General features: G+C 33.0%; 1 protein-coding gene across 2 annotated transcripts in view; it reads left to right on the top strand.

Annotated features, from left to right (window-relative positions):
- Nucleotides 1-8,446, top strand: part of LOC143238077 (uncharacterized) — a 37,584-nt gene extending 29,138 nt beyond the window's left edge. For both annotated transcript variants that reach the window (XM_076478016.1, XM_076478021.1), the window contains exons 11-14: nt 4,373-4,507; nt 5,017-5,165; nt 6,201-6,360; nt 6,838-8,446. In XM_076478016.1, the coding sequence (XP_076334131.1) occupies nt 4,373-4,507; nt 5,017-5,165; nt 6,201-6,360; nt 6,838-6,906 (513 nt within the window). In that variant the 3' untranslated portion in view covers nt 6,907-8,446. The remainder of the gene's footprint in view (nt 1-4,372; nt 4,508-5,016; nt 5,166-6,200; nt 6,361-6,837) is intronic.
- The last annotated feature ends 3,699 nt before the right edge of the window (nt 8,447-12,145 follow it).

Genomic DNA, 12,145 nt, shown 5'->3' on the forward strand with positions numbered 1-12,145 from the left:
TGCCACCCGATCCTCGTGCCCATGAGGAGGTTGGACTAAGCCAATTGGCTCTCTTTCACTGCTCTCGCAGAACTTGATCCTGCTATCGTCTGTAAGCCATCAACAGCTAACAGCCTACTGTGTGGCAGCAGAGACTGACTGTATTATACAGGCAGCTTCTCAATGTATTCCTAAAACCTTGACACGTTTCCCACGATCTCCTTGTCCGTGGTGGAATCCTGTCTATCACATGGCACGGAAGGTTCAAAAACGGGGCTGGGATACTTTTTGTAGGTATCCCACACTCTCTAACTGCATCGATTTCCAGCAGGCCCGTGCATATGCTCGGTGGGTAAGACGTCAAAGCCAGAAGAAATCTTGGATTAAATTCACAACCAGCATATCTTTTACCACCAGTTCCAAAGTCAAATAAAACAAGATTCGAAAGGTCAGCGGGCAATACAATTCTATACCTCTCTCGACCTTGCTCTCTGATGGCCAGGAAATAGCTGATACCCGAAGCATCGCCGATACTCTAAGTGAAAGCTTTTGCCGGTTATCTAGCACTTCTGCTTTTTCCTCCACCTTCTTAGCCATCAAGATTCAGGCAGAGCAATCACCTCTTTCCTCTTAAGCTGATTGTCTCTATGACTATTATCGCCCCTTTACATTGGTAGAACTCAAACTGCCCTTCATCACTCTGGTAGTACATTAGTTGGACCTAATGATGTACACTACGGGATGCTGCGCCATCTATCTCCTGTTTCTCTTGCTATTCTACTGATTGTTTTTAACCGGATCTGACAGGAGAATGTTTTTCCTGATGCATGGTACCAGACTATTGTCCTGCCTTTCTTTAAGCATGGGTAGGATCCCAAGATTCCTTAAAGCTACCGTCCAATTAATTTGACGAGCTGTCACTGTAAGTAGATGTAAGAGAGGATGGTTAATGCTCATCTTGTTTGGTTCCTCGAATCAAACAACCTCCTCTTGTCCACCCAGTGTGGGTTCCGACGACAGCGCTCCACCATGGACCGCCTGATTCGACTTGAAACGTCAATCAGAGAAGCTTTTCTCAAACGACAACATCTTGTATCAATATTCTTTGACATTGAGAAGGCTTATGACACAACATGGAGGTATGGCATTTTGCGAGACTTCCATATATATGGGTTACGTGGCCATTTGCCAATTTTTATTAAAAGTTTTTTAATGGACAGGAGATTCCAAGTTCGTGTGGGTTCGACACTTTCCCGTTCTTTTCTACAGGAACTTGGAGTCTCTCAGAGCTGTGTTCTGAGTGTCACACTTTTCACTATGAAGATTAATGCCATCACTGAACAACTCCCTCTCACTGTTGCAAACGGGCTCTATGTCGACAACTTTTTCATCTCATGTCAGTCGTCGAATATGAGGTATATTGAGCGGCAGCTACAGACTGCCTTTAATCGTTTACTGAAGTGCACAGCAAACGGCTTTAACTTCTCTCTCCCTAAAACTGTTTGCATGTACTTTTGCCGCCAACGGGGTATTCACCCTCATCCTGAACTCCGTATCGGTGAAGTTGTGCTGCGTGTGGTGCCTGAAACAAAGTTCTTGGGGCTTATCTTTGACTGTAAGTTGACCTTTATACCACATATCAAGCAGCTACGGATCAAATATACAAGAGCACTGAACATCCTCCGTGTCCTCTCTTCCACCACTGGGAGAGATGATCGATGTTCCATGCTAAAGATATATCGTGCTCTTATTAGAATGAAACTAGGCCATGGATCACTGATCTATGATTCTGTCAGAATCTCGACCTTAAAGATTCTGGATCCCATTCATTATCAAAGACTTCGACTCTGCACTGGAGCTTTCTGCACTTCCCCAGTTCAGAGCTTATACGAAGAATCTCATGAACCTACTTTGCACCTTCACCATCTGCAACTACCTTTACCATATGCTTCGAAACTTCGTTCCTTACCAAAGCATCCCACCTGGGGATATGTTTTAATTCCTCAATGGGCCATACTTTTTCAGAACAGACGATCTTCCATTGCTCCTTTTGGCTTTCGTATCCAGGTGCAATTGGATGAATTGGATCTATTCTTGGATAGCATTGCTGTATCCACTGGTCAGCCCATCCCACCATGGCTTCTTACAGTCCCCAGTTGTCACCTATCTTTAAGTCATCTGAGGAAAGTAGACACTCCTGACTGGAAATACTGTCTGCTATTTGATGAACATCTTTCAAACCATCCTTCCATTCCTATTTATACAGATGGTTCAAAATCAGGTGACTGTGTGGGCTCTGCCATGGTTTGTTGTGGTTCGGTGGTTGCGCGCAGAATCCTGCAGAATCCAAACAGGAGATAGATGTTTACTGCTGAACTGCACGCCATTTCTCTTGTCCTGGATCACATAGAAGCTAAACAGTACTCAAGTTGCACTATTTATACTGACTCGCTTAGTTCTATACTGGCCCTGGAATCACTACACGTTGGCTCACACCTTGTTCTCACTGATATTCAAAACCGACTGGCCCATTTCTCTTTAACATCTACTTCTATCCAGTTTTTCTGGATACCAGGCCACGTTGGTATTTGCGGGAACGAGCTTGCAGACATGGCAGCTAAATCAATCTGCTCTGGCACTATCACCACTGTGCCTTTTCCATACATGGCCTACAGTCCTGTATTCAAGGCTCGGCTCCGTGCCAGCTGGCAGTTAACTTGGAGAGAACAACGTGACAAAAAATGTTTCGAAATAAAACCATTTATTGGAGTTTGGCCAACTAGCTACCATAAGGATCGGAAAAAGGAAGTTGTTTTAACTGGACTACACATTGGTCACGGTTTTTTAACTTATCGTTTTCTTTTATCTGAAACTGATGAACCAGTGTGTTGTGTGTGTAACACTTAGGTACAAGCCACATTTTACTATCTTGCCGTAGTTACGACGGCACCATTTTAAACATGTTGTGTCCCAAGGTTTATCTGTAATGTTAGACAGTGTTATAGGTGATCGTGACACTGTCCACCTTGGTAATGTTTTTAGTTTTTTAAAGGCCATAAATCTTTTTAATGCTATTTAAGTTTTAAATTTATAAATTAGACCTTTTTAATGTGATTCCCTTTTAAGATTAAAGTACATCTAGTTTGATTTGAAATTAGAAAACGGCCGTAACGTCAAATAACTTGGAACCAGGACTGGAAAGACCAACTTCAGGTGACTAACACTGATGTATATTTGAACTTACCCATTAGTCATCCTGGAGAGTTATGATAATAACAATTATGCTACAGAAAGTCCTTTACAACTTGTATTACTGTAGTTTTTCTCTCTCTGCTGCAGACTAGATGTAAAAATTGTATTTAATGTTATTTATGTTTTTAATTCAAAAATTTATCTTTGTTTCACCTTAATTTCCTTTTATGAATTTTACTAGTTTTACTTTAACTTTAACTTTTTACCACATGTTTGGTGCAGATAACCTAGTTGCTTTGTACCATAAAACATCAAACCAAACAAACAATCTGTCAGCAAAGCCACATCGGGTTATCTGCTGTGACCACGGAGGGGAATCGATCCCCCGATTTTAACGTTGTAAACCTGAAAACGTTCCGTTGTTCCAGGGGGACTCCAGCTCGTGAGATTTAAATGAAACTTTAGACTTCCAGAAAGATATGAACACTACATGTTTGTCAATATTATGTTTTTACCAAACGAGTGTTACCGCAGTTTCCATGTTCATTAGATAAACACTGAGTGTTTAATTATAACTTCCGTAGAGTCCCCTAAAGTGTTCTGTTTCAAAAGTAAATCATACTAAATGTAGAGTAACAATTATTTTAGTTCTTGCTGTTGGAGTTCATATGTCATACCGTATTGTAAACTGAAGAATGTATTGTGCTTCTCGTGATTCATATCATGCGCACTTTTTACTGACATCACAACAATATAAAATGCAACGCTAAGCGTCCCTGGTGTAACATCATATTAGTGTCTACTGACTGATTGACAAAACACACACTATTGTATGATGACGCGATTGATTAAAACAGGTGATTTCCCACGTGGCTCTTTTGTGGAAATAATTACTTTAATTATGATTTGATATTTATTATTTATATTCCATTGAATTTAATGGGTTGTTTAACATTCCTGACCCGGGATGGTCGCATTTCTACTCTAAATGTGAATGCTTGTTAGAGGTCAAAATAATTTAGTTTCAGAAAAGAAACCGAACCAAAAACCTTAAAACCTCAGTTGTAATGTCAGCTGAAAAGAGATCTTCTTCATTTTCTTAAAACTTTGTTATGCTAACGTTAAACGGTTTCAACATTTGATAACCTGTTTATTAAACTTGTTATTCTGAGAACGATACCATTTATGTGCTTTTCTATAGCCTCGGTGTGCTCCGTATTTCTCGGAAAATATAGTTGACTGTCATCGTGTGTTTGGTGACTTCCAGGTCTCTTTGCAAAAAAAAGATATTCAAGAAAACTATACGATCTCAACTCTTCGCCTGTATAACTTGGAAGTAAGTCCACCATTTTCTTACATAATGATACATATTGTACAACGTGGATGCAAGTCCACCATTTTATCACACAACGATACAATTATTTGTGATATATAGACGTTTGACGGTGAGCATTCTTTAAGGGCTAAATTAAGTAAGTTATATTACAAAATGGATTTATTAGAATTGTTCTTATAGTTCCTTGTAGTCGTTAGATGGCGCTATTATGCAATAAACAGTATACGGAAAACAACTCCATTGCACGTATTCATAGGTAACACAACTGACTGTTTAAAGTTTAAAAGGAAAATACGTGTTATGACATAGCATGTATTATGTATTATAAGTGTTATGACTGAGCTCTTGTAGTTTTCCAAGTATCAAACTCAACTCTTTTTATTTCCGATTCAGTTAGTTTTAAAAAATGCTAAAACTTAAATAAAAGTAACATTTTGTGAAGAATGTATTAAACTTTTAAGCCATAAAACTTACTCACAAGTTAGTGTTTAATCCTCTCATTCATGTAGAAAAACTTATTTCGAGAAATAACTCACCTTTATTACACAACTTGGCCAGCTCATGGCGTTCCGGATGATGTAAACAAACTCCTGAAATTTATACTTGAAGCTCGGCGTTATATGAACCTGAGCACCGGACCTGTTATTTTCCATTGTAGGTGAGGAGCAAATATTTCAAACAGCTGATTGAACATTGAATTTCTGTAGCAGGATTCGAACCCTGATAACCAATAGGTCTGATAATTAACTTCTTCTGCTGTTTTGTTTCTTCTGCTGTTTTGTCAAGTAGAGAAATGTCAGTTTAATTTTCATAGCTACGAATAAGGCTGTTAAGTCGTTTCTTTATTTTGGTATCCGAATGCAAACGTTTTCCGTTCGAAGCTGTTGAATAATGAACTAAGTCTATGAAGCAATTGTAGTTGCAAATTTTACTTTTAATGTATTCTCAGAAGTTTGAAATGGTATAGTTTTGTGATAATGTAATGATCCCGGTGAGACTTTGATATAATTTATAATATGATAAGAAGATAGGAAGATAGTTTGTGTTTAATTAACTTTTAAAAATCAGGAACATCAATAGTTGAGAACATTTTTAAATACAAGATGTTTAAAATTTGTTATTAGGTAACATGACTGTTACAAATTCTATCAAGTGTTTACTAAGTCATAATAACACGATGAGTTTCAGAAGATATGTCGTCATGACGTATCTAAGATGAACTTCTGTTAAATTACATGTAAAATATTTCTTATACAAACTATAATGCGATTAATTATTTTATCTATTTTAATAATGGTTTGACCAGAAATAGCGCAATTAGAAATGCCCCTTGGTGGCTTGACTTATAACGCTACAAATAGGATTTCGACACCAGCAGTAGTCAAAGCAGAGACAACACATTATGTAGTCATTTTATGATTGACAAAATCAACCACCCAAACATTCATCGGAAATGTATCATGTTTTATTTCATTACTTGGCATTTATTGCTAACTAAATAAATTATATTAGGGTTTTTTTCAGTATTGTTCTCTCGGGTTAAAAGATACTGACACAACTCTATCATATAATTAATATCACAGTTCTTAAATTTAAGTATTTAACTCTAATTAATAGAATAACAAATATTATTGGTAACTAAGACCACTGTTTACTGGTTGGAGAAATTAAAAGATATTTTTAACACTCATAGTGCCGGTACCAGTAGAACCGGGATTGTATTAGCGTTGGACATGTGCATGAGGGAATTTGAAGAGACTCGAACTGTAGACCTCCTTCGGTGTGTGTACAGACTGAGACAAGATAGAGGGGGCGTTGTTCAAACAATACAGCATTATTCCTTTGTTTATGAGGTAAATAACAAGTAAATTACAACAATATAGTCGTAAGATTTAAATATGTTCCACTTGAGACGACTTCACAGTGTAAGACATCAGTCATTTTGATCAACAGCTAGGAACGTATTACCAGTGACAAATTCATGTGCTGAGGAGGATGTTGCATTTAAAACCAGGGGGAAGAAAGTGTCCAAATAAACACAAATAAACTTATTGGGTGATAGGGGTCGTTAATTAAGTTCTTAATTGTTTTATTACTACAGTATACTTGCACCCATAACTTTAAGTAAATCGATAAGATATAACGAATCAATAAAAGTCATAAAGCTTACATTACATCACCTGTTGGATATTAACTAATAATTTCAGGGGATTTAGAAGATTCATAAACCCGTATATTAAATCTACAAAGTAAATTATTTCAAAGAAGGAATTTAAATCATTCTAACTTGAAAACAACTAAACTTTTATGTGTTATCGTCCATCTTTCAGGCACTGACGGATTATGCCTGCCGGCTGGTCAACCAGTCTCACCGACCGTCCATCATGCCAGTAGTGTGATCGACCTCAGAAGATAGTGGTTGTGCCAAACTTATTTCTCCTATTAAGATTTGCACGCAGCCTTGTTTAATATACGTAGCACACTGACAGCCCTTAGACTAAAGCATTTGATTAGAATCCAGAAGAGAAGCTTAGACTTAACATAGACCCTGATTTGTATTTTCTTACGCCATTTATAAGATTTAGATTTGATCTACAGCTCTAAGATAGTTTCCATAAAATTACTTGCTGGGTCACAACAACGTTTGCTCTTAATGAAAGAAGATATTTTACAGTTTTTGTTGTCAAGTGATCCAGATATAAAGTTACTTTAAACTTGAACAAGGTTTATTTAAATATACTCACGTAGAAAAGACTACTTTTGTGTGCGTATGTTTACCTTGTGTTTTGTAGTGATGCATCAGGCTATTATAACAGTTGAAACTTCTAAACTTATTTGTTTACGTGTTATTTTGTTAACATAGTCAACAAGTAATTTTCTTATACTTCTGCGTTACAAATCCATATATTATTAACATTTCCAGAATGTTAAGAAACGAAATTTTAACACCATTAAGACTTAAATGTTTTTAACAACTAAATATTTTATTATTTCTACATACTCTCGTAAATAACGACTTTAATAAAACAACAACAACGCCATATTGATTTATCTTACAGCTGGTATGAAATGTTACATTTTTATAGATATTTCGTTTTGGTCACCGTGGAAAGAAAACAAATTAATATAAAATATCCTGTAGTCTTAGACACGTAGAATGTGCTAGTGATATTATTAAAAATCCCTACAAATACAGTTACAATTGTGTGTCCAAAGTTATATATTATTTTCCCTTTTTAATTTGCAACATGTTCTCACGGAGTCACGTGTGTCCAACCACTGCCGTACTGGACGAAATATCAGTAAAATTGGTTTTTATTTTGTTCGTAATGTTGATTTTATATAAAATTATTGTTAAAACTTAATTTTGAACTAATTAGTCACTGATTAACGAGACAATTAAACTCAAGGTGTTTTCATATGTATGTATATATATATCAATGTAACAGTTTAAACTCAAGGAAATCTCATGTCTCACATGTCCTGCTTTAAATAACTTTTCATCTTATTACTTATACTAATTCATTTTGTAAAATAAAGAAATATAAATTATTTATTACCGCGTACTAAATGTAATATGGAATACGTGAGTCAAACTTCAAACCCATTACATGTACGTGTAAATTTACATAGATCTCAAGTTAAAAATAGTTTAATGAATTCTATATAATTGAGACATTTCAGGATTCATCCTTTTACATTGGTTAAGATAACAATATTAGAAATAGTTAATGAAGATACCAATAGACTTCAAATAGAAAACTTTCACATTTTAAAACTAAGTACATTATATCCTTAAGGATTAAACCAAGATTTCAATAGTTCTACTGCTTTGAGTTTGAGCAATGATTATTGTATTTCTAATTTTTTGTTATAGATAACTTTATTGATAAAAATAAAAACTAGAGGTTAAGGAAATAATAAAAAAAAATAAGTTAATTTTTCAGAATTGTGTAGTTATTTAGACAATAGTTTTTCTACTAACATTAATGTACGTAAGTTATTGTTTAAAAACATTTATGAACTTAATCTTCCCAAAATAAAAGTATTAATTAATGTAATAAATAAATAACTTTCGAAATGATCATGAAAAACACTTGATTAAAAATTAATAATGTTACTAGTTTTGAAAAATAGAAACAGAAAGTAAAACCTTCATATTTTGTAATTAATTTTAGACATAAAATATTCAATGATTTACAGATTTCTAAAATTATTCATCAATCTATAAACAATAATATTTTTCCTTGTAAAAACTTAAGACCTACTGTTTGTTATAAATATGAAGTTTTCAAATTGGTCCATTAATATATAATTATAAAAGTTTTTTAGCTAATCTAAATGTAGATGATGTTAACAATTTACTTTGTGAATGTGAGTATAGTTTATTTGTTGATACCTTTCATGAACATGTTATTACTGGTTATTTAGATATTATAAAAGACAAAATATCGCGTGAAATAAACAAAAAATGAACTAAAGACATAATAGCAACAAAATGTTATAAAAATAATATTCTAAAATATTTTGAATAAAATACTGATGAATATATTTTAAAACTTAATTATATTACGGTTTATCCACCTAGGTGGTTTTTAGGATGAAAATTATATACACTTAAAAATAAAAATAAAATTATCCACATGAATTTAAAAAATTACCATACATGTTTATCATTTAATCAGCTAAAAATATGATTAAATAACAGTAAAAAATATGTTTATAGTTCCTACTGATAAAGCTAACTGTAACATATTATAATATGTTTATAATTCCTACTGATAAAGCTAACTGTAACATATTATAATATGTTTATAGTTCCTACTGATAAAGCTAACTGTAACGTATTATAATTTGTAAACAAAACTGTGCATTAATTATAATAAAAGAAATTAAATTTGTCACTCCATCCAAAGATACAGTAACTTATAATTTCGTTAAACTTACCATAACTTTATTCTAAACATAATTCTTACGTATATTTGCAGTTTCTATATACTATTCCAAAATTACATAAATCCCTAATTAAATTTAGATTTATTTCCAATTCAATAAAAACAATGATCAAACAACTGGCTATAATATTAAATAAATTACTTAATATTTTACTTGATAAAATAGAACATATAAGTATTAAAAATAAAAACACGTTTTGGACAATAATAAATAACCAACCTATTGTAGAATGTCTGAGAAAGTGTGAGAAAGTAAACAATGTTCAAGCATTTGATTTTACAACATTATATACCACAATACCATTAAAATATTTTATCTTTGTATTAAATTCATGAATAGAACAATATTGTTATCCTTTTATAGAAATAAAAAAATAAAATGTAGTTCCAAAAACATAAAAGATTAAATTTCTACATTTATAATAAATTTATATTTTCAATAAACGGATTTTTAAACAAGTTATCGGAATTTCAAAGGAAGCTAACAATTTATCTTGTGTAGCAAATTAACATTTATATTACTATAAAAATATATTTACTGAAAACTATGCAAATCCAGATATTTTACCTTAACTTACAGAAATATTGATGATTTAATTAGCATAAATAATTCTGAAATATATAATGTTATTGACACTATTTATCCAAAACAATTAGAAACTGAAAATACTTCAATTTCTAATACAGATATGCATTATTTAGATTTAGAATATCAATAGTAATGTTCCAACCCATTAACTATAAACATTTAACTTCACAGTTATTCAGATATTGTTTACCCTCTTTAAATAGTAATGTTCCATACCCATCTATTATAAATATTATAACTTCACAGTTATTCAGATATTGTTTACCCTCCTTACATAGTAATGTTCCAACCCATCTATTATAAATATTATAACTTCACAGTTATTTAGATATTGTTTACCCTCCTTACATAGTGATGTTCCAACCCATCAACTATAAACATTATAACTTCAGTTATTCAGATATTGTTTTACCTCCTTGCATAGTAATGTACCAACCCATTTATTATAAACATTATAACTTCAGTTATTCAGATATTGTAAAATTTGTAATAAATTACAATATTTTATTAATAATGTTGCTATTCTGACACAAAATTTAATAGTTAATGGATTTAATAAAGAAATGTTTGATAAAATTTTTAAGTTATTCTGTAGTAAATATAAAAAATTATTAAATAATGTAAAGTAGGAGAAATTCTTCTAAAATTATGTTTAGTTAAAAATAAGGTCATCTAAGATTTTGTCACTTCTTTATGCCGATGTACACCTTAAGCCGTATATAAAAGCACGACAGTCGTAATTAATTATCACATTACTGTTGTTGTTTGTTGCTGCTTTTTATTTAGCACACAGCTGCACAATGGGCTCTCTGTGCACTGCCCATCACGGGTATCAAAACCTAGTTTTTAGCATTGTAAGTCCGCAGACAAGCCGCTTTGCAACTGTCACTTTATTGATGTCGTGTTAATTTGTTACTCTACAATGTTGGGTACAGAAAAGCTTACATCAAGAAGTAACTTTTATCTTACTTACCCCCAAATGGTAGTAACTTATCTTCATGTTTTATTTATTTATTTTTTATCTTTTTATGTTTAACTTTTTCTTATTTTAACTTGGGAGAGCTGTCACCTTCCCACAACTCTCTGCAGACAGTGAAGGGTGATATAGATGTGGGACGTCGTGGACTTGAGCACCCACATCTCGATCTCCTAATTTATAATATTCTTATGTGAGACTAGCGAATTGGAGGTAGAAACTGATACATGATGTATCCTCACCGCAACGTGGGTCCTACTTTCGCAGCCACCTCAAACCTTGGATACATTTTATAATCCCTCGTTTTTGCTTGTACCTCAAGATCTTTTCTGAAAGACATGCAGCGTATTTCGTTTCACGCTAATGTGTTTTCGTTTATGTCTTGAATATCATTATGGTTATAATATAATTAATTAGAGGTTTGGACTTGCTGTTTTTAACGCAATCATTCCTCAGGAGCTTCATTTGGATGTAATTATTTAATTTTACTCAAAAAATATATGTCAAGTTACCAGTTAAATTTAAGGTGTTCTCGTGTGTGTGTGTATAATAAAATACCAGCTTAGTGTACGTTTCAATTATATTTATAGACAACTAGCGACAGTTTTATCACAGCATACATTTATAAAACAACACAACAAACAAAACTGGGTTCCTTTAACTAATAATGCAGAAATATGTTTAATTTCGTATGTGTATTTATAAACTGAGGAATACAAAATGGCGCTTTGGGACATATCAGTTTCAGATTGTTATTACAATAAATGTCGTATCTAATCTCTGTCTATATAACAAAGTAACTTTGATCGCTCGAAGAGTATGTTATTACTTGTTGATAAAGTTGGAAGATAAACATATACCAGAAAATACATACTTACAATACAGTTGTAGTTACATAATGGATGGAGTGGATTACTCAATATACAGTTGTATTTACATGATGGATAGAGTGGATTACTCACTATACAGTTGTAGTTAAATAATGGATCGAGTGGATTACTTACTATACAGTTGTAGTTACATGATGGATCGAGTGGATTACTTACTATACAGTTGTAGTTACATGATGGATCGAGTGGATTTGCTAGTGAGAATAGGTCCCTACTATATCTTTACAC

The sequence above is a fragment of the Tachypleus tridentatus genome, chromosome 2 (genome assembly GCF_004210375.1).
Source record: "Tachypleus tridentatus isolate NWPU-2018 chromosome 2, ASM421037v1, whole genome shotgun sequence".
NCBI classification, from domain to species: domain Eukaryota; kingdom Metazoa; phylum Arthropoda; class Merostomata; order Xiphosura; family Limulidae; genus Tachypleus; species Tachypleus tridentatus.